General features: G+C 43.6%; 3 protein-coding genes across 3 annotated transcripts; all 3 read left to right on the top strand.

The window, feature by feature from the left end:
- Positions 1–2,414: 2,414 nt before the first annotated feature.
- Positions 2,415–4,379, top strand: LOC100833586 (high-affinity nitrate transporter 2.1). Its single transcript, XM_003570753.3, has one exon. The coding sequence runs from the start codon at positions 2,557–2,559 to the stop codon at positions 4,072–4,074; it is 1,518 nt and encodes a 505-aa protein (XP_003570801.1). The 5' UTR covers positions 2,415–2,556; the 3' UTR covers positions 4,075–4,379.
- An 8,817-nt stretch (positions 4,380–13,196) lies between these two features.
- Positions 13,197–15,058, top strand: LOC100844383 (high-affinity nitrate transporter 2.1). The gene has a single exon (XM_003572542.3). The coding sequence runs from the start codon at positions 13,282–13,284 to the stop codon at positions 14,809–14,811; it is 1,530 nt and encodes a 509-aa protein (XP_003572590.2). The 5' UTR covers positions 13,197–13,281; the 3' UTR covers positions 14,812–15,058.
- An 8,607-nt stretch (positions 15,059–23,665) lies between these two features.
- LOC100826356 (high-affinity nitrate transporter 2.1) lies at positions 23,666–25,539 on the top strand. Its single transcript, XM_003572502.3, has one exon. The coding sequence runs from the start codon at positions 23,831–23,833 to the stop codon at positions 25,346–25,348; it is 1,518 nt and encodes a 505-aa protein (XP_003572550.1). The 5' UTR covers positions 23,666–23,830; the 3' UTR covers positions 25,349–25,539.
- Positions 25,540–26,916: the final 1,377 nt, after the last annotated feature.

The following is a 26,916-nucleotide window of genomic DNA, read 5'->3' as shown; positions in this document are numbered from 1 at the left end:
TGAGTCGGGCTTGAATTAGCTAGCGGCGCTTACTGGTTGCCATCGTGGTGCTGGACTTAGTGAAGATGTCTTAACATGGTTGCTCATGAGCATGAGCTTGCTGAGCTAGCTAAGAATTACCCTCTTCAATCTTGGTTTGATACACCTCCCCCTAGCATTCTACCTCTTTTGGTTCAAGATGTAACATATAAAGAGGACTTTTGCTACTAAAAAAACAAAATACCTACTCACAATCCAACGGTCACAAGGAACCGAACAAGAAACCAAACGGTATAAATATCTATTCATTTATTAGAATGAATTCCACTTTTTTTTTGTGCAGGAAATTTTATTATGGATAAAACGGTGTCACATATAACCAAACATGGATAAAAAGTGAATCAAGGTAGTTTAATAGTTTCACAAATTTCTTCCAGTGTATATATATTCTTGCTATTGCCTGTTCGATAGTCGTGCTTTTAGTTCAAATTTGAACTAAAACCACGACAAGAATTATGGAACAGAAATTTGAACTAAAAATCATGACAAGAATTATGAATTATGGAACAGAACTTTTGTTGTTCCATAATTCTTGTCGTGGTTTTAGTTCAGATTTGAACTAAAAATTGTGGAACGGAAAGAGCATCGTATATTGACTTTTGCATGCAATACGTACGCCCAGTCCCTGGCTCTAGGTCCTTCGATTCGATCGGGACATTTCTTACTTCATCAACAAATGGGGAGAGTAAAGAAAGAAAGAAAGCCGGCTGTCGACGAGCACCTACTGGTCAACAAAATTAGTAGGAGAGAAACAAGATTCGAGGAGCTTTTTGTATCTTGTATATAGTCAACGATATCGACCCCTCCTGAAATTTCAAACAAGACAAAGTAAGTAACCGCACGTATACCCTAGGTAGCTTCTCGTCTGTTGCATGTGGGATGATAACCCTATATCGAAAATAGAGAGATTTGGGTTTTCTAAAACATTCACTCAAAATTAAAACAGTTGTTTTAAAAAAACAGCGTTAATTTTGGTTCTGTAAAACCATAACCCCAAATCCTGTGGATTAATTTGTGAGCATCATTTTGGTAGCAGATATATATACCAAGTAAAAACAATTACTAATGGATTGGATCGAATTCGTACAAATTGAGATTGATTATCGTTGATCGATGACGAGGCAACAACTATGCATGCACGTGTGTAACGCCTGGGGATCGATGTTAAGTTTGTGCAGATCGAGTCAACATTTGCTTCGATTGCAACACACACACGGTTTTGTACTTCGGTCGTACGTATATACTTAGATCCAAGGAGTTATTCTTGTTTGGATTGCAACACGAAATTAATAGTAGTATAAGTACAAACTTCCACTTGCAGTGACTGCATATATAAAGCTTGGAGCACTCTCTGGCCAAAAGGCTGTGGAGGAGTGTCCTATAGCGCTAATAACTAACGGAAATATTTTGAGACATGCTAGGTGTGATTAAATTTGACAGTTAACCGACTGAAAAACACAGTTAACTTATCAAGCGTCAAACTATATATTTTTTCTCTTATTTTTATGAAAAATTAAGCGTCAAATTAATTGACCCCTGAGTTTCTATATCTTCCATTATGTAAGCAAAACTGATCAACTTCAGTCCTGTTAATAGAGTGATAGAATGATGGTGGATCAAGAATTGGCAAAATTCAATACGTAGAGTGAATTCCATTTTTGACACCAAATGCAAGTTCCATTTTTTTAACAGCTCTGATCCCATTTAGTGAGATTTTCTTTTTCTTGTTGCATGTGCTCCTAGCTATTTCTTCTGGAGTAGAGTCAGCTCTTCGGTTTCCAACAACTACTGGCACTGGGCACGTTGTGTGGGAGGTGGAGCTACTGCATATGCATATGCCTGCAGGCTGCAGTCAGAGTCAGCTCATACGTTGTACCTACGGTACGATCAAGTACATTTGGAATATCTCTACAACTGAAACCTCTCTGCAAGATTTGCAGCCAGATCGAATAAACCCAACAAAGTCAACTCTTTCCACGGTGATCGATCTTGTGTGTATGCTAGCTTGCAAGTTGCAACAGCACTTAACAGTCCCAACAATATATATAATCATCATATAAGTAGTTTGGCAGCCCAGATAAGTTCAACCACAGGGCAGATGTACGATCCATGCAGCCTCTCAATCAATTACCTGGAAATTAATTTATATACATGTTACTTAACTAAAAGATACTACAATAGAGGAGAACGGCGTCAAACATATAACTAGTATTACTTGTGTTTACACATTAATCTGAGCAGTTGAAGAAAAAATTATAATAGAGATCAAGTTAACGACGGAAGCATCTGCCCAAGAATATGCCAAACCGAGGAGGTTCCTGCATGCTATAAATTCGTGTACCCTTGTGATCTCTCGAGCACATATCAGAGGCAACCATTGCAGCCAAGACAGAGACTTTGCTAGCTAACTCTTGCCTCTTAGTCATCTAGTGCTGCTAGCTGAGATAAGCCTTTCTGTAGTAGTATAGCTCCAAGCTGCGAGGAAATTAAGAAGAAAGCCTCAAGAGAGAAGAGGGCATGGAAATGGAGGCCGGCTCTGCTTCCATGGGCGAGATGCCGGCGAGCAGGTTCTCGCTGCCGGTGGACTCGGAGAACAAGGCCAAGTCCATCAGGATCTTCTCCTTTGGCAACCCTCACATGCGTGCCTTCCATCTCGGGTGGATGTCATTTTTCGTATGCGTTGTGTCCACCTTCGCCGCTGCCCCGCTTGTCCCCATTATCCGCGACAACCTCAACCTCACCAAGGCCGACATCGGCAACGCCGGGATCGCCTCCGTCTCGGGCGCGATCTTCTCCAGGCTTGCCATGGGCGCCGTGTGTGACCTCCTTGGCCCGCGCTACGGTTGTGCCTTCCTCGTCATGCTCTCGGCCCCTGCTGTCTTCTGCATGTCCGTCATCGACAGCGCGGCAGGCTACATCACCATCCGCTTCCTCATCGGTGTCTCCCTCGCCACCTTTGTGTCGTGCAGTTATTGGGTGAGCACCATGTTCAACAGCAAGATCATCGGGACGGTCAGCGGCCTGACGGCGGGGTGGGGCGACATGGGCGGCGGCGCCACCCAACTCATCATGCCTCTCGTCTTCGACGCCATCGAGGCGTGCGGCGCGACGCCTTTCACGGCGTGGCGCATCGCCTACTTCGTGCCGGGGTTGATGCTCGTCGTCATGGGCTTGCTCGTTCTTACCATGGGACAGGACCTTCCCGATGGTAACCTCAGGAGCCTCCAGAAGAATGGTGACATGAGCAAGGACAAGTTCTCCAAGGTAATCCATGGCGCCGTCACCAACTACCGTACATGGGTCTTCGTCTTCATCTACGGCTACTGCATGGGCGTCGAGCTCACCACCAACAACGTCATCGCCGAGTACTACTACGACAGCTTCCAGCTCGACCTCCGTGCCGCTGGCACCATAGCTGCGTGCTTTGGATTGGCCAACATCTTCGCCCGCCCCATGGGAGGATACCTCTCCGACCTCGGCGCCCGCTACTTCGGCATGCGCGCCCGCCTTTGGAACATCTGGATCCTCCAGACCGCCGGCGGAGTCTTTTGCCTCTGTCTCGGCCGTGCATCGGCCCTCCCGGCCTCCATCGTATGCATGGTCCTATACTCAATATGCGTCGAGGCCGCGTGTGGCGCCGTCTACGGCGTCATCCCCTTCGTCTCCCGGCGGTCCCTCGGCATCATCTCTGGCATGACCGGTGCTGGCGGCAACGTCGGTGGCGGGCTCACGCAGTTCCTCTTCTTCACAACGTCAAAGTACCCCACAAGCAAAGGGCTCGAGTACATGGGCGTCATGATCATATGCTGCACGCTCCCCGTGGTGCTGGTGCATTTCCCGCAGTGGGGATCCATGTTCTTCCCTGCTAGCACCGACGCCACCGAGGAGGACTACTATGGCTCCGAGTGGTCACATGAGGAGAAGAGCAAGGGACTTCATCTCGCCGGCCAGAAGTTCGCCGAGAACTCATTCTCGGAGCGCGGCAGGCGCAACGTCATCCTCGCCGCACCTGACGGGTCGCCCGAGCACATATAAGCTAGAGACCCTAGTTAATTATTTTACCTCCTTTGTCGCACGTATATGTACGATATACGTGCGTACGTACACACCGTATATATACGTATAGATACAAGCATATGCGCCAGGGGTCTATAGGTTTTGGCAGTGCACCCCCATAAGGAGGGTGTGGTTTTCCCACACTACATGACTTTGTGGGTGTACTTACTTAATTGTCCAATTAAGCCCTTTTAGAAAGGAGCTTATAGGCATTAATTAGTCTTCACGTCGGTGTGTGTGCTTGTAATATGTGATGACATCAAGAGACCAATATTAAGAGAAAATTGTATCGTGCTTACGCCGGCCTTGCATTGTGTAGTCATCCTCCTTGATTTTCTTGTGCTCGATCGATCGTGTACATGTACTTTTGATCTATTCTAGCTTTAATTCTTGTCGATCGACGGTGACGACGTTCCGGGAGGACTTTAAAGTCCCAATTAAGTCCCAAATTTGGACTTGGGATTAACAATCGTTTTCGCCAACATGTAGGACAGCACTATACGCCGCTAGCTAGCTAAGGCAGTGGATTAATTAACACCGGTCAATGAATTAAGCTAGCCCTCTAGACTTTTAGTTAATATAATAGTCGCTAGCCACCTACTGAATCAAAATAAGCCTCCTGTCGCTATAGCCACCTCTAGAGAGTATATATAAAATCAAAGAGAGATTTAGCAACCGCACAGTACGTGTACTTGACTTGATGCTCTTGCATAAGTACGGTCCGCAACTCCTTTGACGTACATGAAATTAATTGTCTTAATTTTTCATGTGATTAATTAAACATTTGTACAACTTACAGTAGGTCCATGATCGTTTTCACCAACAGTAGGTCGAAATTAATACAATGAACCTCCTCCCAGTTAGTGGAGAGCCTGGAGACTTCAGATCACCGCCCCATGTTCCATCCAAAATATTATACTCTAAAATTAAGTTTGATTCGCCAATTCTTACGTATGTACTCGATCTCACAGTTTTAAAATGTAAGGCGTTTACACATTTTTAAGATACTTTGATCATCGGGTAATGAGTCACAAAAATTGCACTCGTACCATTAAATCCGTATTTGAAAGAAGTTTCCACTAGTATGATAAATGGCTCTCATACATTCATTAATAAAGTTGAACCTGGAAATTTGAGAACGTCCTGAATCAAATTTAGTCGAAACCTTGTCTTAACGAAACAAAATATGCCAACCTTTATGAAATGGAGTGAGTACTTATCGCGCTGGCAGGAGTATATATACTTACATGTATATATGTCCGGATTAATGTTGCCGCGCGCCATAGCCTGGTTTTTTGTGGTCAGATAGATCGAAATAAAGTCCTATATAGATCGAGTCAACTCTTTGCACGGTGTACCGGCCGTATGCAACTTGGGTTCTGCAACAATGAATAAGAAAATGCATTCTGGCTTATCTCTTATAAGTAGTTTGGCATCCCTGATAAGTCCAAAGGGCCAACGTACGCATAGTACGGCAGCAGATCGATGCCAAGTTTATACTAGTAATTAAAAGTACGGAGGCCTGGCTGACTTAATTGTTTGACAGCAGATCGATGCAGCAGCCACCGTACACTAGCTTTGCAGGCATGTGCTGTTTTTGGGAGTCAACTCTTGTACGGTTTTCCAAGTACTCAGCTCAGTTTTATTTATATTATCACGCCGACAGCATGCGATTATAGATATAACCACTTGCTTATATCCTACGTTTTCATCCAACAGTCCCCCAGCTGGTTACCACTGCTCAACGTACTTAATTTGGTCAAATTAACCAACGACAGTAAAACCAGAAGCTCTAGCAAATTGAAGACCGTGTACTATATAGTACTCCTGATCTTCTGACGAAAGACAAAATACAGTAAGAAGAGTTACAGATGAATAACAACACGACGCTATCGTATGGCGAATCTCATTACGAAAAAGTTGTTACGATAAAGATAAAATCTGAGAGTGATGAGCTATATCATGCTAAGAAGATTAGCACAACACATCATCGTACGTACTAGAAGGCACTAGAATCGTACATGTGCATCGTCATACGCCGAGTCATTCGATCGGCCCTTGTAATAATAAACTGCTAACACGGATCTATATATGTGTGATTGATACTAATCCACATGGAACACGTCATGCTGACTCAGCTAAGCTAGCTGAAGTGATCACTAATTAACCAACAATGCCTCTGGCTAGCTCGACTAACGTGCATGGATCCTGGTTCGCACTACTCCCACTACACCACGTTTCATATTAGGAGGCATTTTGAAAAGCCTCAAATAGGGGGCAAAATGCCTTAAAAATGTTTGGAGGCTTTATAAAATATGACAAGAAAGTTGGGGAAGGGAAATGTCATTTAAGGCATTTCTAAAATTTGACTTAAAAATTGCTTTTCAGGCTTTTTGTAAAATGCTTTCAATAGTCACCGAAGGAAAACTAAAAATTGCCTTCAATAGTCATTGATGGCAAACTTAAAATTGCCTTCGATTTGTTAGAATTATATTTAGCACATGTTAAATATGTAGAAATCCATGCTTAAGGGATATGTCCCTTCACTCTCTCACAAATATGTAACTGTCATTCTTTGGTGGCATCTCTTCCAATAGACATCTTTTGGTGGCACCCCTTGTAATTCTTGAAGCTCAACACTATGTCTCATATGTCCAAACTCAAAATGGTTTGATTTGAATATCTGATCAAAGGATATAGCTCATTACACATGATTTTTACTAATGAATTGCAACTTACCAACCTCATGTTGGGTCACGCAGTTCTACATGCTGCTGACTTAATTCATAAGTAAACAACTGCATATCGTAATAGTTCCCCTATCCTATTTATACATGGACATCTACCAAAGATTTCCCATCTGCGATTATTCGGTTAAATACCGATATCACCACCCCAGCGTACATCAATGGCCTCTCACAGATTTGGGATCTATGTGAGGAATAACTGTATTTTCCGTCACTTACAAATACCTCAAGTCCCTGTCAAGGGGAGTTATTTATGACCAATACACTGTCTATTTCACCAATGAGCATTTCCAGGCATTAGGGGGAGATTTCAAGTACCAGAAAGAATGCCAGAAAATCAATAAGAATGTCTAGCACATTTTCTCCTCAAATCCACGTACACAAGGATCTGAACCTCAAGTTCAGAAAATCATTCATTTGCAATACATTGCAAATAATCTGCCATACTCATTTACTGACTACAAAGGTATCATTAAATCCTCTAATCATGCCACTAATGTGCTTGAAAGAGTGGAGCTACCGGTTAAAAAACCACTCAACTCTCCATTCAATACATGAGGGGGAGAAGTACGGTCACAATACATGATTTAGCTTCTCGCAAGCAACAAAGGAAAATTCTAAGTATACTCTCAAAAAATAGTAAATGCAATTCAACTTCACGTTGATAGATACCAAATGGGTAGTATACGCCCAGTGGAAGGAAAACCTCTACAAACCCAGCTCAATTGTGCACACAATGACTGGGACATCAGAATACCTAGACTTGACCGCATTGGGAAACTGCGAATAGTCATCATGGGTACATAATATTCATCTATACGATGATCTCACGTGTGTTTGATCTACACACAGAACCATGCACAAATATCTAGATTTTGGAGAATCATCAAAAGACTACAAAATTGTCGACATACATTTCTGCACTATAATTGCAAACAACCTCCCAAATGATCCTGGTCCAAAGACCATGGCCATGGCATAGTGTGTAAACACTCGGATTGGATTCAATCGAATGATGCAATACAAGCAGAATAAGCTTCGCTCAATAATAGGAAGGTAATCAGCAAATGTAATACCTACACCAATTTTCTTCCGATACTGGAATGAAAAAACGAGGTGGTGAGACTCAAAGCAAGGCTTGTAGCACAAGGGTTCACGCAGATACCCGAAACCAATTCTCCATATTTGCGTGGAATCATTTTCCGATAACATATTTCAATGGTAGTTTTAAATCGTCTATTTATGTAGTTGATAGACGTGGTGACAAAATATCTTTATGAGTCACTTGATTTGGACATACAGGTAGGCCTGGACAAAAAGATCGAAGTTCGATAATCTTATTGAACGCTCACTAACTCGGTTCGTTAATTAAAGAACCAAACATGACTTCCTTTTCAGATCGTTAACCTTAACGATCTTAACGAGCGAGCTCGGCGAGCGCTCGTTAAGCTCGTTAGCGATCTCGTCTCGTACATCACTTGTGAAACTTATCTTGCTATTGGAATTGTATTGTTATTTCTCTTTTGTTGTGTTATTTCCAATCTTTATACCGTTGTTTAACTTTTGATATATTTTGTTTGCTGGCAAAATTTATCCCAAGCAAACAGGTAATGCCCAAAAATTTAGATCAACATACTATCTATTATCTTAACGAGTTTTTAACGGGCTTAACGAGCGCTCGCGAGCTCTTAACGAACCGATCCGAACAATGGTTTCAGATCGTTAACGATAACGATCTTAACGATCCGAGCTCTTAACAAACCGAGCTTAACGAACCGAGCTCTTAACGAACCGAGCTTGCTCGTTAGCCAGCCCTACATACGGGTTCCTCAAGGAATCCAATTTCCGAATACACATGAAAGGCGCAACATGTATAGTGTAAAACCTTAATAAGTCATTACATGGCTTATTAACATAGTCGGGCAAATTGGAACAACCGACTAAATGAGTTTCTGCCACTGAAGGACTACTCAAACAATGAAGATTGTCCAAGTGTATACATCAAGAAGTTTGATGAAACATATAATCAACTAAAGACGGAATTTGAGATGAAGGATCTGGGTAAAACCAAATTTACTTGGGTTTAAAACTCGAACACCTTATCTCAAGTATTATCGTACACCGAGCTACCTATATCCAGAAAGTGTTGGAATTTTTTAACATAAACAAATCTTATCCATCAAATCTCTCATGGTTGTTCAATCTCTAGACTTTGAGAAAAATCCATTTAAACCATGAGAAGATGGACAAGAGATATCATAACTCCAATATCATCGGATAAACTGACTCTAACTACTTATTAGATCCCACAAAGTTAGATCAAAATATGCTTCGTGTTCCTACATGGTGGGATAGCCATCCTAAGAAAGTTTTAAAAACTTCATTCACTCTAGTGGCTACATCCACCAATCATTTTGGAATTACCACGGACATCACGCATATGTGTGCATGTCTTCACAGAATGATAAATCACATATAAATTATGTGGTATTGGTTTCATTGAATCACTAACCATTATCTACAAAGATAATGTTGCTTGTGTTGCATGGATGCAAACAGGTTATATAAAAAGCAATATCACTATTCATATTGCCCCAAGATTGTTTTATCCTCACGAACCTCAAGGGGAGTATCTTCCTGAGTTATAACCTATTCAAACATTATATTACACTTTTTTTCCCTCTATGAGTTTACTTTACGGTTCTCATCAAGGTTTTTAATGAGGTAATATCAACACAAGACCATATGTCATACATCCTATTTTCCCCATTGGGTTTTTTAAAGGAAGTATATAAGGCATACTGATATCATATTTCTTAATTTTCCCCACCGGGGTTTTTGAAGGAAATATAGAAGACATAAATATTGTTCTCTAAACTCATGGGGTTTTTCCTTTATTTAAGGTTTTTCTCATATGAGTTATCATGGAGACAATAACCATTATATGTTGTAACATTTTCTCCTTATTTTCCCATTGGGTTTTAAAGGAGTTTTATCAACATATCATATACCATTCTCCTCATATTTTTCCCATGGGGTTTTTGGAGGAATCTTTATCCAAGATGATCGTGAGGACAAGCATAGATTAGGGGGGGGGGGGGTGTTAGAATTATATTTAGCACATGTTAAATATGTAGGAATCCATGCTTAAGGGACACGTCCCTTCACTCTCTCACAAATATGTAACTGTCATTCTTTGGTGGCATCTCTTCCAATAGACATCTTTTGGTGGTACCCCTTGTAATCCTTTATATACAATGATCATCAATAAAGAACGCACACTTGAATCATTTGCTTTGTCTGGATCTCCTTTACTCCCAATTCTTAACACGATTGTCCGGGGGGACCCAATCGTCGATTCTTCCTATAGGAGTACTCCGTACTGTCCGGCCACGATTATTATCTCACTAACTATCCAATTTAATATTCCTATATTCCTTTTAATCTTCCCTATCTTTAGTCTATGGAGTTTTTAGGATATGTCCCTGATTACTTTCTTGCCGTTCAATCTTCTTATGGACTTATAAGCAGGATGATTTTTCTTTCAATCAGCGGTATGGGACTAAAAACACCTAAGAACAAGCAGAGCTCACATACAGAGCATCCAGATCTGCTCTGATGCTTCATCTTTGTCGCACGGTAAGGAGAGCAGCCATGCGGCGGCGACAACAACGCTTCTGTGGAAGGAACGGCGACATGCTTGGGAGCGGCCGGCGGACGGCGGAGGGGAGCAACCGACGGTGGCAGAGGAGAGCAGCCGGCAGCGACGCGCGGCGACGGTTCCGCAGACTGAACGGCGGCAGGCTCGGGAACTTAAGGCGACGGCAATGGGCTCCGCGGAGGGATCAGGTCAGGAACTTCTGGCGCACTCCGGACAGCAGAGGAGTGCTTGCTGCTGCCGGCGGCGGCCTCCGCAGATGGAGATCGATCTCCTGGTACGAGATCGCTGCAGCGGCTCAGTGACGGCAAGGCGAGGACGGCGACCGGTAGGCGATGGCGGCACGACGGCGGAAGCGGCGCGAGGGCTTGGTTGTGCGAAGGCGGAGACGGCACAACAATGGTGGCGGAGCTCGGCGGAGAACGGGGAAGGGGGGCTGCAGGCCCACCCGTGTCCTCTCAAGTAGGTGGAAGGGTGCTTTTGAGAAAAGTCAAAACAATTGGACTTTTGTGCAAAAAATACAGACTTTTGGAGGCTTCTCTTATCGAAATTGCCTCGGTAAGTTATGACGGGAATTTACAAATTGTCCCCCGAAAGATTGGATTTGTGGGTTTTTTCAATAATGCCTTTGATTATTAAATCAGTTGAGGCTTTATCTTTATTATGCCTTTGATGTCCAAAGTTTTTGAGGCTTTTTCTCTAAAGTGCTTTTGTTCTTAAAACAAATTGAGGCATTCTCTCAAAATTGCCTGCATATGCTTGGTTTTTGAAGGCATTCCATAAAATTGCCTTCTATAATGATTATTTAAGGCTATTTAAGAAAAAGCCTCCACCAAAAAGCCCCCAAAGCTAGTACGTGGTATAGTGTCCATGTGTTTCCTGGGGAAAAATAATTAAAGAAGGCATATTATATAGTTTTACCTGAAGTCATATTTTCAGAAGTTTTATCGACATCTACTCATACATTAGTATCAAATAAATACACCGTGGTTGTTACTGTTGTATAAACTTGGTTAAATTTAAAAAGTTCGATGTAGGACAAAACTAAGATGCCCTTTTTCAAAAGACGAATGAAGGGAGCAGTAATTAATTAGCGGGAGAGCCAACGGGTATTGTAACTTAACACGCCGCCAGTCAAATGATTCCTCTAAACTTCTTTATTGGTTTAAAAAAAATTAAGATAGTACACGTCCGGTCGATCGATGTTGCCAACTTACAATTGATTGATGGATCGAGTTCGTAATGATTTAGAAAGAATTATCAACACTGAAATTGATTCTACTAAAATCACATCTAGCATGAAACATATACATTTTTATAATGCATTGGGTTCTATTAAAGCATCTTATTAATTTCTTTAAAGTTTGATGATCAAAGAATATAGTATCACATCATAGACTGCATGAACATTGTAAAAGACAAATTAATATACTGAAACAGAGGGATCAGTGCCCGATGATAAGGCAAACCGCACCCTATTCGCCATCTTATGAGGTGTGTATAATGCTCGGGCTAATAATGTTTCTGTAGAGTCAACTCTCTATACACCCGGGAGCATGTGTTGCTCTCTACAATGTGCTTTGGTTAAGACAAGCATTTGATCATTATGCATTTCCCTCATTATTAGTACGTAATTTATCTGACATAAAATTGGTGCTACTAATTTATATTCAAAGATAACATGATTGTGCCATTGTATCACAAACGTCACATATTAACCCATGATCGTTGATGGTGAAGTTCATCGTGTACAACCCAAAATAGATGACGTTCTAGGAAGTGTGGAATTAATCAACTTTTCTAATTTTGATCATCAATATATAAAATATTGTTGAGATTAGTCAGACAAAAACAGTACCATTACATTTGTCACGGTAATGTAACCTTACCACTATATTGATACAAGAAAGTATTTTCGAGATTTGGTCAAACAAATGTAGTATCGGTATCCTTAGGTTGCCATGGAAAATCACCGCTCCGTAATTAAATTTTATCACCGTGCATTCATATGAAAGGATAACAACCAAAGTTACTCGTCAAACGCTTGTCCTTAAATGAAACAAGGCAAATCTTATATTTTGGGACGGAGGGAGCCGCTATAGCAATTATATGTGCCGATCGATCGACTCAGTTGCATGTGGCGTGAAATGTAATCAATCATGCAGTAACCCTGCAGCTAGCTAGCTAGAGTCAAATCTTGATTCGTGTACCTAATTAGCGTAGGATCGATGTGAAGTAATTAAGTTTGGATCGAGTAATGCATGGAACCTTACGCAGTCAACACTTTTGCACGGTGTGTCCTTTATGCACTTGCAATTAAGTTGCAGACATTGGATGGATGCAATGGACTTAATGTGATATCCATCTCAAACGTATAACTAAATTCATATAGCTTATCTCACATATAAGTAGCTTCTCGGCCCGGCCTGATAATTTATGTTCAACGGGACACATGTACGGTAGTCCCTGTAATCTGGTAGTTAGAGTACCTTGTTAATTAAGCAACAGAAGAGCGTCAAACATTTATCAATTCGAGCTAGAACATGGGAGAAACGATTGATGGATGAAGTATTGAAATGAGGCAAAAAGGAAACCGGAAAGCATATGCCAGCGAATATCCGCAACTGAAACGGTTCCGGCAGGCTATAAATACAGGCCTCCTTGTGTTCTCTCGAGCACAAACCCAAACATTGCAACATTAAGCTCAAGACTTAATTAGCTAGCTCTTTTGGTGGATACTGCAGCTCGATCTGCTTGAGCTCCAAGAAGAAAGGGGAAGATATGGCAATGGAGGTCGGCACTTCAGCTGGTGAGGCGGTGGCGGCAGCGAAGTTCTCACTGCCGGTGGACTCGGAGAACAAGGCCAAGTCCATCAAGATCTTCTCCTTCGGCAACCCTCACATGCGTGCCTTCCATCTCGGGTGGATGTCATTCTTCGTCTGTGTCGTGTCCACCTTCGCCGCTGCCCCGCTTGTCCCCATCATCCGTGACAACCTCAACCTAACCAAGGCCGACATCGGTAACGCCGGGGTCGCCTCTGTCTCCGGCGCCATCTTCTCCCGGCTCGCCATGGGTGCCGTATGCGACCTCCTCGGCCCGCGCTATGGCTGCGCCTTCCTCGTCATGCTGTCTGCGCCCGCCGTCTTTTGCATGTCCGTCATCGACAGCGCGGCCGGCTACATCGTTATTCGCTTCCTCATTGGTGTCTCGCTCGCCACCTTTGTGTCGTGCAGTTATTGGATGAGCACCATGTTCAGTAGCAAGATCACCGGGACCGTCAGTGGTCTGACGGCGGGGTGGGGCGACATGGGCGGCGGCGCCACGCAACTCATCATGCCTCTCGTCTTCGACGCCATCGAGGCGTGCGGCGCGACGCCTTTCACGGCGTGGCGCATCGCCTACTTCGTGCCGGGGTTGATGCTTATGGTGATGGGCTTGCTGGTGCTCACCATGGGACAAGACCTCCCCGATGGCAACCTCAGGAGCCTCCAGAAGAATGGTGACATGAACAAGGATAAGTTCTCCAAGGTTTTCCGAGGCGCTGTCACCAACTACCGAACCTGGATCTTAGTTTTCATCTACGGATATTGCATGGGCGTCGAGCTCACCACCAACAACGTCATCGCCGAGTACTACTACGACAGCTTCCATCTCGACCTCCGTGCTGCCGGAACTATTGCCGCATGCTTCGGCTTGGCTAATATCTTCGCTCGTCCGATGGGCGGCTACCTCTCCGACCTCGGCGCCCGCTACTTCGGCATGCGAGCCCGCCTCTGGAACATCTGGATCCTCCAGACCGCCGGTGGTGTCTTCTGCCTCTGTCTTGGCCGTGCATCGGCCCTCCCGGCCTCCATCGTATGCATGGTCCTATACTCAATATGCGTCGAGGCTGCGTGTGGCGCCGTCTATGGTGTCATCCCCTTCGTCTCCCGACGGTCCCTTGGCATCATCTCCGGCATGAGCGGTGCCGGCGGCAACGTGGGTGGAGGTGTCACACAGTTTCTCTTCTTCACGTCATCGCAATACTCCACCGCCAAAGGGCTCGAGTACATGGGCATCATGATCATGGCCTGCACGCTCCCCGTCGCGCTCATCCACTTCCCTCAATGGGGCTCCATGCTCTTGCCTCCCAGCACCGACGCCACAGAGGAGGACTACTATGGTTCTGAGTGGAGGGAGGAGGAGAAGAGCAAAGGACTCCATCTCGCGGGACAGAAGTTTGCCGAGAACTCCCGCTCGGAGCGTGGCAGGCGCAATGTCATCCTCGCAGTACCTTCGACACCGCCGAACAACACGCCCCAACATGTATAATTATAAGCTCTAGCTAGATCGACTCAAGTTTTTCCCCCCCCTTTTATCTCTGTAAAATGTGCATGCATTCCCCATGGGATCGAGGCGGTGCGCCCCATTAGGACGGTGTGGGGGTCTCTCACACCAATGACTTTTTGTGGGCACTCCGAACCCCCTTCAGAGGAGTCTTTAGTCTATAAATATGTAGGGTCCTGTGATATGTTTTGAGTCATCAATATGAGAAAATTTTGTTGTGCATGCACATGCATATTGCTAGCCTTGCACAATAAACATATAGAATTTCTTATATTGCAATTAATTACATATTATACTTATATAATTACTTTTTCATTAACTTAGATTCAAGGTTTGCTTTTCATGTCCTGTATATTCAAACAAACTTGATAAACAAACCTGAGATTACATGATTAAACAGGTTTCTCTAAATTCTAACCGTCAGTTACAGATCCAACAATCAAAATAATATAAGTGATGCAGGTTAATGTGGCACGTCTTGATGGGAAGGGTACCCTTTATTGTGTTTTTTGTATGGAAATATTCTAGATTTTTTTTTTGAGAACTTAGCAGGAGCTCTGCTTTTTCATTAAAGAGGACAAGAAAAGATACAAGCCAATGTAAAAAAGAACCAAACCAGTTACAGGCAACCAGTTGGTGAAAATATTCTAGATTTTATAAAGCTAATAACAACCGTTTTCGCCAACATTAATTGTGGCGGCCGGTTAGCATCACGTGTATGCACGTCCGTTGATTAACAAACATCGCTGGTCAATGCAAAATGAGCTGGCGTAGGTATTTTGGTACATGCATATATACGGTCAGAGACTTTAGGTTACCGATGACGATGCACAGCCAGATCATGCATATAATAGCTAGCATGCAACGCCCACCGAATTCGATCCGTACTTGATGAAATCTTGCATGTGTACGGGCCGTGAAATCTTGCATGTGTACCATAAACATTAATTTGTGCCGCTTAATTAAATGCCAATTAGCTGGGAGATGAGACTTTTAAGTCACCGACCCATGTTTCCAGCCATGGTCGAGAAAAATGCCCGAAAAATGAGACGTACGGCAATAGAGGGCGGAAAAGGAACAAGAATATCGATCAGTACAAGTGCAAAAAAGATTATTTTAAAAAACATACTGTACTCATTTTTCCAAGAGCACGCCCACATCAATTCATCGTCAGGTACTGCGGCGGCTGGGAACATGTGTCTACTCATTTTGCCGAGAGCTTATGTGGTTGCGAGTACTCTTTGGCGACACTCGGCATAGTTTGAAATTTTAATACCCCGTAAAATTTAATAAATACCATATAAAATAGTGCTACATACTTTTTACAGGGTATATATGGTGCCGAGTGTTTTATTGCAGCACTCTCGGCATACTGTGCAACCAATTAATACAAGTTTTACAATGATTGGCAATTTTAGTAACCGTCCAACTTACTTGATCCAACGGTGGAAAAATAAGAAGTACTGAAAAGTGCTGAAACAAAAGTACTGAAAAGTACCAAAATTATTGATTTATATTTTAACTAAAAGGGATTTAGTGGAAGGCAAAATCTAAATGGCACATTTAGTCTAGTCGAGCAGCGCTCTCCCTATCTCCCTTCCCCACCCTCCCCCCCTTGGGCTTCACGCTTTCGCCGCCGCCATCGCTGCTGTTTATGGCCTTGGCATCTGTTTCAGAGGCGAGGGATCTTGAGGAGGACGAGCTGATCGGCCGCGGGACTCCTCAACAGGCCGCCGCTACTCTGTCGAGCAGCTCCGCCCGGACCGCTACTCCGTCGAGCGGCTCTGCCTGGGACGCCGTCGCCGCGCGCCGCTGCGTGGGCCTCCCCGCTCCGTCGCGCGCCTCTGCGCAGGTCGCTTCTCCGTCGCGAGCCTTCGCCAGCGCTGCTCGGTCACGCGCCGCCGTTTCGTTGCCGTCATCGCCCCGTCGCGCAGCTCTTCGCGGGCCACTGCCACCGCTCCATCACAAGACGGTGCACCACGCCGTCGCCGAGGACGTTCTCCTCAACATCTCCCCTTCTCCCCGTTCACTTCCAGGACAACCTCCATGTTCGCTCCCCCTTCCCTGCCGCCGTTCCACCAGCAGAACCCCGCCGCCATCCTCCAAGCCACAAGCGCCGACCCCGAGCCTTTCCTCCCTTCCGTCAACCTCACCAGTTCGTCACTCCACCCACGAGCAGCCAAGCTCCGCCGAGCAGGGGCTGGACGAAGGGTGGTGCCCCTGCCTCCACCAGAGCCGGTCACGATGTTCTTCTTTTGATGTCTCCATTTTCGACCATTTCTTTTATTCTTTTGGTCTGTTCTACCTGGATGCAATTTGGTTCAGATCTTACGCAAGTAGGATGAAGATTTGGTTCAGATCCTTATGGTTCACCAAGAAATTTTAGTTCAGATTCATATGTGAGGATTTATATGCTTGTGGTAGTATTTGTATGTTCTCTCTCTGTAGAGAGACTGCTGGGCTGGCTGCGAGAACAGGAGAGAGATGCTCACCAAGCGTCGGAACGGGTGGCTCGAGGGGAGAGAGAGAGAGAATGCTCGCCAGCCCAAGCGCCAGAATTGGTTCGCCATATGCGTATGAACCATAGGGACCAACGAGGAAGAAGACTACAGTTAATCATCTCCTTAATTAATGGCGTGTATTTGCTCATGCAATCTGGGCCTTTAGATATGCATTAAAATTCGTGCAGATTTTTTTTCCCAGAAAACATAGAAGCACTTTCCATAATTAAGAGTACAGATCAATGGACAAAATTAATTCCGGCGGAGTACTGAAAAGCACTGAGATACTCGACAATCACCGTAAAAAAGCTCACCAATTAATGGTTGTAATAATTAATCTAACACTTAATCAACACTTCTTTGTGTGAATTAGGAGATATATAGGCAACAATCTTACAATCAGTAACGGAACGGGTATTAATTAGTTTAAGATGTGTAGAGCTAGCTCTACGACAACACAAGTCCATCGAACAACTTGGACAATCTTTTCAACACGTACGGACCCTCGTTATAGTTTTATTTCCTTCTCAATATATACAGACGATTAATCGATGATGTGCATGTAATGCGAAACAAAACCACATCTCTCCCAAAACAAACAAAATGCATGCGTAAGTACGCAATGAATCACTACTAACCCCATGACGACGTACGGCGCCAACTGATGTGGTACAGATCACAGTTGTTAGATTACTACTAACGACGATGCATCTATTACAATTTCTATAATCAGTACTCCCTCTGATCCTAAATTCTTGACTCAAATTTGCCCAAATATGGATGTATCTTCTATTCTTAAAAAGCATCTAGATACATGTGATATTTCGACAACAATTTAGAATCGGAGGGAGCAGCAATTTAAGTCTAGCTACTAGCTACAGTAGTTAGCAACCACCGAAAGCCCGTACTCAGCGCTCCACCATGCATGTGCCTTTTGCTGCTAGCTATAGGGTCAACTCTTTGAAGCTAGCTAGAGCTCTATATTACCTCGTCTTGGTCACCAACTCTCACAACTTGTTTGATTAAAAATGCACACACATATATATACTAGCTTGTCCCGATAGCTGATCATGATGCGTACATGCCAACTAATGAGAGTTCAGGCCACAGATCCATCCATCTCTCAAGCTAGCGGACAGAACTTTTAGTGTTAATTATAGCCATCGCCGTACGTAGCTTTCATTGCATGTGCTAGCTAGCTAAGCTAGAGTCAACTCTTTGAACGTACGTACGGATATGTACTTTGCTTAGAAAAGACAAAGTGCGTTTCGATTTCGTAACCGGTTTTACTAAAACGCCCACGATTGCATGTGATAACGTGTCTGTTTGCTGCTAGAGTCAAACCCTTGGATCCCACGGTTTTACTCTATATATACTTTGCGTGGAACTAAGTTTCTACATCTTTGGGTTCGTAACCGACGAACACGCACGAATACTGGGAACTGGATTTCCAGTCCCTAATTAATATAGACCTTTTATGTGCTCTTTCCTTTTCAAGTGAATTTCACTTTTTAATCTGTCTTGTGATGACGTTATACTTCAATTAAAATTTGGTGCCACATTTTACCCTTAAGTTGTTATATTGTGTTAAGGTTTATATTTTATACCCTCTACAACAATTTTCTGTTTTCAACTGACTGGGCCGTTTTATCAGGTCGATGCGTGCTCTCCGTATACGTATGGGGCGCGGTTTTCTCCATCTACCAGCCGGTACACCAGAAAAAATATGCATTAATTAATTTGGTACGGATTTTTTTTCTTTTCTTTCTAACAAACCTAATCAAACATTTAAAGAGTGCTGAAAGCACTTCTATCTCAAAACAATCAACCTACAAGCATCCCATCTAAATATCTTAACATATACAGTACCTCTATACTCAAAAGCTTTTGGAGTTTGGCTAGCTACCTCTAAATATCTCCAGAATCTTCTTTTTTTAAATCAAACTCAAACGCCAGAATCTTTCTGTGAACCGAAGAAATTAAGCGATTAGGACTACTCTACAGTTTGGAAATTAGTTAACTAAGGAGCCGTCAATTCATGCCGAAGTTTCGTGTCCGTACATGGATCATCAGACACCGCGTAATCTCCGCGTTAATTGGACGTACGCGTACGTCTCCCATGAGAGACATACTTTGTCCTCTTTGGCTTAAAGCAACGTCAGACACATTTAAGTAAATTACCATCGATGTGTACTTAGATGCTGATACATACTTTGTCATCTTTGGCTTAAAGTCCTCGATCCTTTCTCACTTTATTGTTGTCCTGCTGGCTCTAGATAAGTACTCTACTCAGAGATACTCCTTTAATTTGGCTTTAAACTAAAGTAGTACTGTACTTACTAGCTACACTCACAAGTCACACGCTTGATGCCAAACTAATCACTGTCATGAAGCAAGCAGGCTTGAGATGGATGTACAGATTTACCGTACTCCTACCTCAGACGACCAATTAATGGATCGATGCATGGTAATTAATCGGGGCATTAGGTTACTGATGGCGATGCAGCGAGAGTTAATTAGTACTGGAGTACTAATCTAGCTAGTCGTAGCTAGCAGACGCCAGACGGCCGTACTCTTGCGTTACGTGTGCACGTACGGGCCGGCAGGCAGTGTTAATCCGGCAACACAAACTGAAAATATAGAAGGTTCAGACTTTTGGAGGGCATGATCATGCCACAATAATTAATTAATATTCCCTCCGTTTCATATTCAGTGACTTAAATTAAAATATGAATGTATCTATACTTAAAAAGCGTCTAGATACATGTAATAGAAAGTCAGTTAATATGGGACTGAGAGAGTATTATCCTATGTGTACGGTCATTGTTGTATGTGGCACGTTTTAATACATAAGCATGGAGTAATCCAAAGAGTATACATATTTCACAAAACCACATATTTTGGGTTTATGGTATCATAGAACAACGGTGGATGCTAATTTTTTTCAACGACCATTATTCCGATATACCATATGGGTCCATGGTGTTGGAATTCCTGTCAGTTGGCACGAAATCATGAGATTTGGTTAATTTTGGTGAAAATACCGACCTCAGGAACTATGGTCATATGCAAAATTAGCATGAATTATATGGAATTTATGGAATTTACTCCAAAAAAATTATGCACCTAGAAGCACGAAAATTTTCAATTAAAACGTTACTCCCAAATTCTAAACGTTTGAGTTTTCATTTTCTTTTGAGCGAGCGTTTGAGTTTTCATGTAAGGTCTTGTTTGAAAAGATGTAAATTTTGCGAGTGGGCCGGTATTTAGTTCAACCATGACCCTAACGAAGTTCAAGGAGTGGAGATAAGTGGGCTCTCGTTGATGTACCTTGACCCGGCCATCGCTTTCGTCCTGGCCCAGGAAGGCCGAACTTCTCCTAGCGCAACTATGTCTATTCTTTGAAAACAAAAATCCTATCTGGGGTGAGTGTCTGGGCCCTTTTATCAGGCCGCAAATCCTATGTGGGCTTGAACTTATCCTAGCCCAGCAATTCCTATCTGGGCTGAGTGTTCCTCCTTACCTATGTCTGGGCCTGTATCCCTTCCCTCCTCTGCCTTTATTTGGTCTCGTAGGTTTCAGGGTGTAAATTGGACGGTTTTGTACTTCAGGGACAATGCGTGCCTGGAGATACATTTGAGGGTGAAATATGAACTTCCTTAACTTTTGTATTAGGGGCTACCCACCGAAGATTTCGCAATGGTCCTTGTTGCAGCCCATTGGACTCATTTTTTTTATAAATCCCCCAAAATAAAATATGATTAAGAGGTAAATTTACTCTCTTTTTAACTGGAGTAATTTTTCTCTTTCTGCGTTCCGAACAAAATTTTATTTGTATCACAAAAAGTAAAATTTACATGTTTCAAAATAAAATTTTATACTCACTCCGTCCAACAAAGCATGTCTCAACTTTGACTAAATTTGAATGCATCTATATACTAAGTCATGTCTAGATACATCCAAATTTTCACAAACTTGAGACATCTTTTATTGGACGGAGGGAGTATGTATTTTTTAAATGAATGTTTATGTATGTATTTCAAACATGTTTGACGTGTGTACTAAGCTAAGCTGGTGGGGCATTTCCACAGAATCTGTGATATCTTCCTTAATAAAAACAGCACCTGTGTTTTTTTCAGAGGAACAGCACCTGTGATTTAATCTAGTTAAGCCGGCCCATACCTTTTAGTTCCTTCCACAAGAACGGCCCAAAGTTATACTGGATGTTCGTGGCTGCATTCATTGTGGACTGGGCCGTCTCTCCCTTGTAGACTCTTCCCAATATATACACGATATGTAGAGGAGAATAATGTACTTGGTTCCATAAAATACGAGAACATAATTATGTTTAGGGAAATTCCTCAATCATATATCCTTGTCTCCTTGGAGAAGCCAAACCACCCTTTCAACAGGCCCTAATGCCAGTCAGCTGATCTCCTATTACTTAAATCACACTGCATTCAGTTCAGTTATAGCCACCTTTCAACAGACAGCGTTCTCACCAGCCTGCAGGCTACCACACTTGTTCAATCAATACATATATTCGTCAGTTAGCCTTCTACACATTATCTCTCTTGTAGTGTGTAGCCCAGATTGAATAATGTTTTGAGTTTTCCAGCAATGCTGATTAATTAATAATATAGCCCTGCAGCTACATTTAGAGTCAACTACATGGACGTACGGTTTTGTACTTAGCAACACCAACCACTATGTAATTTCATGGGGCCAAATATAGTAGCAAGCAATGATGATATTAAGGAAAGGATTATATAGAGAGTGTCTCAATCATATATAGCTTATATCATGCAGTACGGAGTATAAGGGAAACAGTTGGGCAGCCCCTGATAAGTTCAAAGGGACAGATGCTCTCAAAAACAAAGAAGTTCAAAGGGACAGATGACATGCTCCTCAGTCTATCATTAAATTAATTATCTTAATTAGTTAGACCATGGAAAAGAGCAAAGTATATCAGTTAAGAAACAGAAGCGGCGGAACAAAGTGCAAACGTCAAAATTTAAATATCTGAGTACATTAATTAACTAACTTTTTTTAGTTTGGGTAGATCATGGAAAAAGCAGAAAAAAGAAGCTAAAATGGGCTCACCAGGTCTCAAATGGTAAAAGTTTGTAACGAGACAATTTCAGGGCCATTTCTGGATGCAGATATCTATATATAATCATGTTTTGTTTTGAATATTTTTTGTTGCACTTAATGGCTCTGCGCTAGTAAGATCACAAAGCCCAATCATGGCATATATATGTGCGTCAATTAATGGTTTTTACTTTCAAATTTTCATAGAAATGAAATTTCAGCAGATGCCGAAATATTCTCCTTCCGATCAAAATTCAGCCATCTAGTACACAGAGTTCAAATGGATTTCGGAATTTTATCAACATTCCTAAAAATTCTAGTCAATTTCAAATGAAAATTTTGGTGCTTTGACCAAAACCACTGAAAGCTAACGAATCGCAGTGATTTCAGCTGTGACCTGATCACCTGAATATATGATTCAGAAACCGGATTTCAAAAACATGCATAAAAAAGTCCTTGCCAGGAGGGGCAACAACTAATGGGAAGATCATGAGGTCATTACTTGTCCCCTTGCATGCCATCAGTGTCAAGGTTGACATATACAGCTGGAAAAGTCAGCTGAGCCATGTATGTATGCACAGTTGCTGGCTTGTCCGTTGGATTGCTGCAAAAGTTGCAAAGCAGCAACCTGAAACCGTGTCAATTGTGGAATGAAAGCAATACGTACAAGCTGTTCTGTACTGGCCGACCAGGGCTCTCAAGGTTCTACTATTACTGCTATCGGACACTAGAATTAACGGAAATGAGTTCTATTTTCTCGAGTTAATCAATAAGCAGTTTAAGTGGTTGTGTGCAAGAACCTGTTTCTTTTGGAGAATAAAAATTAATTAGCAGTGATAGTAGCACCAGCTATAGTATAATTTCACTATATTTTTTTCATGTACACAGGTTAATTGTTGCAGGTAGCTATAGGGAAACAATTGGAGCTAGAGATGAGACTGCAAAATGCAGAGGGAGTCAATTTTTTTGTTTCCCATTTTCAATTCAGGTTGGAAACTCGATTCTTGGCGCGCATCTTGTGGGCCCAACAGGGGTCAGGTGCATATTCTGATCCTTGGTCCATCCCACGGGTCGGGGTGAGTAGTTATAGTTAATTAAGCTTGCTTAGGACGACTGACCGATGATTCCGTCAGATGCAATAATACATTACATTCTTGTTTCTTAGACAAAATGCAACTAGCTAGCTAGCTAGCATAGTCGATCAGTTAAGGGGATGTTGATACATCCCAATGTCAACTCAGAGTTGTATAAATACACGATTGATCGACGCCAGATTCAATCCAAGGTACAGACATCACAACCTCACAGCTTAATTAAGGTAGCTCCTTAATTACTTGTTAGTAAGCTCCAAGGGAGCAAAGCAAAGCATCCTAGCCAGTAGCTACCTAGCTCAAAGAGAGGAGAGGAAGGATATGGAGGTGGAGACCGGCGACATGGCGGCGAAGAGCAAGTTCTCGCTGCCGGTGGACTCGGAGCACAAGGCGGAGTCCATCAGGCTCTTCTCCTTCGCCAACCCACACATGCGCACCTTCCACCTCTCGTGGATTTCCTTCTTCACCTGCTTCGTCTCCACTTTCGCCGCGGCGCCTTTGGTGCCCATCATCCGTGACAACCTCAACCTTGCCAAGGCCGACATCGGCAACGCCGGTGTGGCCTCCGTGTCGGGTTCCATCTTCTCCAGGCTCGCCATGGGCGCCGTGTGCGACCTCCTTGGTCCGCGGTACGGGTGCGCCTTCCTCGTGATGCTCGCGGCGCCCACCGTGTTCTGCATGTCGCTCATCGACGACGCGGCGGGGTACATCACGGTGCGGTTCCTCATCGGCTTCTCCCTCGCGACTTTCGTGTCGTGCCAGTACTGGATGAGCACCATGTTCAACAGCAAGATCATCGGCACCGTCAATGGCCTCGCCGCCGGGTGGGGAAACATGGGCGGTGGAGCCACACAGCTCATCATGCCGCTCGTCTTCCACGCCATCCAAAAGTGCGGTTCCACGCCCTTCGTCGCGTGGCGCATCGCCTACTTCGTGCCGGGGTTGATGCACGTGGTGATGGGCTTGCTCGTGCTCACCATGGGCCAGGACCTTCCCGACGGCAACCTCAGGAGCCTCCAGAAGAAGGGCGAGATGAACAAGGACAAGTTCTCCAAGGTTCTCTGGGGTGCCGTCACCAACTACCGTACATGGATCTTCGTCCTCCTCTACGGATACTGCATGGGCGTCGAGCTCACCACCGACAACGTCATCGCCGAGTACTACTACGACCACTTCCACCTAGACCTCCGTGCCGCCGGCACCATCGCCGCCTGCTTCGGAATGGCCAACCTCGTAGCGCGCCCCATGGGTGGGTACCTCTCAGATCTTGGTGCTCGTTACTTCGGCATGAGAGCCCGTCTCTGGAACATCTGGATCCTCCAGACCGCCGGCGGTGCCTTCTGCCTCTGGCTCGGCCGTGCATCCGCTCTCCCTGCATCCGTCACCGCCATGGTCCTCTTCTCCATCTGTGCCCAGGCCGCGTGTGGTGCTGTCTTTGGTGTCGCACCCTTCGTGTCCCGGCGGTCTCTCGGCATCATCTCCGGCATGACCGGCGCCGGCGGGAACGTGGGCGCGGGGCTCACGCAGCTTCTCTTCTTCACATCGTCGAGCTACTCCACCGGCAGGGGGCTTGAGTACATGGGCATCATGATCATGTGCTGCACGCTGCCTGTCGCACTCGTGCACTTCCCGCAGTGGGGCTCCATGCTCTTCCCGGCCAATGCCGGCGCCACCGAGGAGGAGTACTACGCCGCCGAGTGGTCGGAGGAGGAGAAGAGCAAGGGCCTCCATCTCCCCGGCCAGAAGTTCGCCGAGAACTGCCGCTCGGAGCGCGGCAGGCGCAACGTCATCCTCGCCACGTCTGCCACGCCACCAAACAACACTCCCCAGCACGTCTGAGATCGACATGTTAAGAGTTTAATTTTTTTTTCCTCTGTCCCAGCTACGTATGGGCGGTAAGTATATTTGTAAGCACGAAAAGTGTGGATCGATGCAATAACGAGTTTATATATATCTGTGAATTTTCATTCATGTAACTCCGATCGGTCCTAAGTATATTTGTAAGCACGAAAAGTCTGGATCGATGCATATATGTGAGGTACTACACATTTGCTGCGATCGAATTGCGTCTGAAATTACATTACATTAAGATCGATCAGGCTGTGAAACTGTTTACTTTAGTTCTTCCTCCAGGCTGACAGATTTTATTGGTTCTTCCTTTTTTTGAGAACTGGGGATTTTATTACTTAAGAAAAGAGTATATCGATTACAGTCGCCCTGACACAAATACTCAAGACTCCTCGGAGCGGCGCGTTTAATTTGGCTCCCGGAAACAGAAAATTCGTTAATAATACTACTCAAAAATTTCCAAAGATTTTAGATTAATCTTTTATACAAGTACTACCTCCATTTCATAATTCTAGTCGAAATCTTACATGCATCGACACATTTTAGGAATAGATACATCCATTAATTTTTAGACAAATTTGAGACAAGAATTATAAAACGGAGGGAGTACATGTTTATATATTTCTTATGGGGTTCGAGATGAACCGGAAGGACCCTCTGCACGACTTCGGGCGGTCGATCCTGAACAAACATGATCCCGTACCGTACCGTGCCGTACGTACGTTGGAGGCCTTATCAGTCATCCTGTCCAGGGGAACGGATTTGAGTTTCTACATGGATTATAGCTGATTAATTAAGGGAGATGTCTATGCATGGTTGACTTTATCCACAGCTAGTCGGAACATTTTTTTTCTTGCGGAAAGTTGACTTATTAATTGGCATATATATATATATATATATATATCAAAAAAATAAAATTGTTCGGAGTTAGAGTTGATGAGCTTCAAAGGAGAATTTGGGTCGATTACTCAATTGTGCCACTATAAAGTACTGGCAACAAAGCAAATAAATAAGTAGTTTCTTGTCACAAAATGACAAAGCATGCATATATATGATCCAACACAATTAGTCAACCATGTTAAATTAATTACTACAAGTGTCAATTATGTACAAGCTATAATATGTATGATCACCCAAAGAAAGAAAACATTTGGGCTTGCCGACCACCAAGTTGTTGATCGAGCAATGCAAGAGGATAAGTGATAGCCCAATGTTCATGGAAGAGTCGACCACTATTAATTATTAAACAAACAAACGAAAGGAAAGTACAGCTCAGGTACTTGTTGGAGCTGATCGATCATATTAGACCACGGCGAATGGCTTATCACCAACTACAAACGACATTTCAGTATATAATTCAACAAGATACTAGTAGTATATGATTACTCAGATGAAGTGTGCCAAGGAACTGGACTACTCTTAGTTTTTGTCATTGCCTGATCCTTACGTAGCTGGCGATTCAATGTCGTCAAAACTAGCTTAATCAGTTTGAGAGATCAGTACAATTAAGTAATCAACAGATAGACGTGCAAGCTGCTGATCTTGTGTGAACTTACTTG

This window comes from Brachypodium distachyon, chromosome 3 (assembly GCF_000005505.3).
Source record: "Brachypodium distachyon strain Bd21 chromosome 3, Brachypodium_distachyon_v3.0, whole genome shotgun sequence".
NCBI lineage: Eukaryota > Viridiplantae > Streptophyta > Magnoliopsida > Poales > Poaceae > Brachypodium > Brachypodium distachyon.
This window is presented reverse-complemented; position numbering and strand designations above follow the sequence as displayed.

Coding starts and splice junctions, on each gene's coding strand:
- LOC100833586 (XM_003570753.3), top strand. CDS start 2,557: ATGGAAATGGAGGCCGGCTCTGCTTCCATGGGCGAGATGCCGGCGAGC.
- LOC100844383 (XM_003572542.3), top strand. CDS start 13,282: ATGGCAATGGAGGTCGGCACTTCAGCTGGTGAGGCGGTGGCGGCAGCG.
- LOC100826356 (XM_003572502.3), top strand. CDS start 23,831: ATGGAGGTGGAGACCGGCGACATGGCGGCGAAGAGCAAGTTCTCGCTG.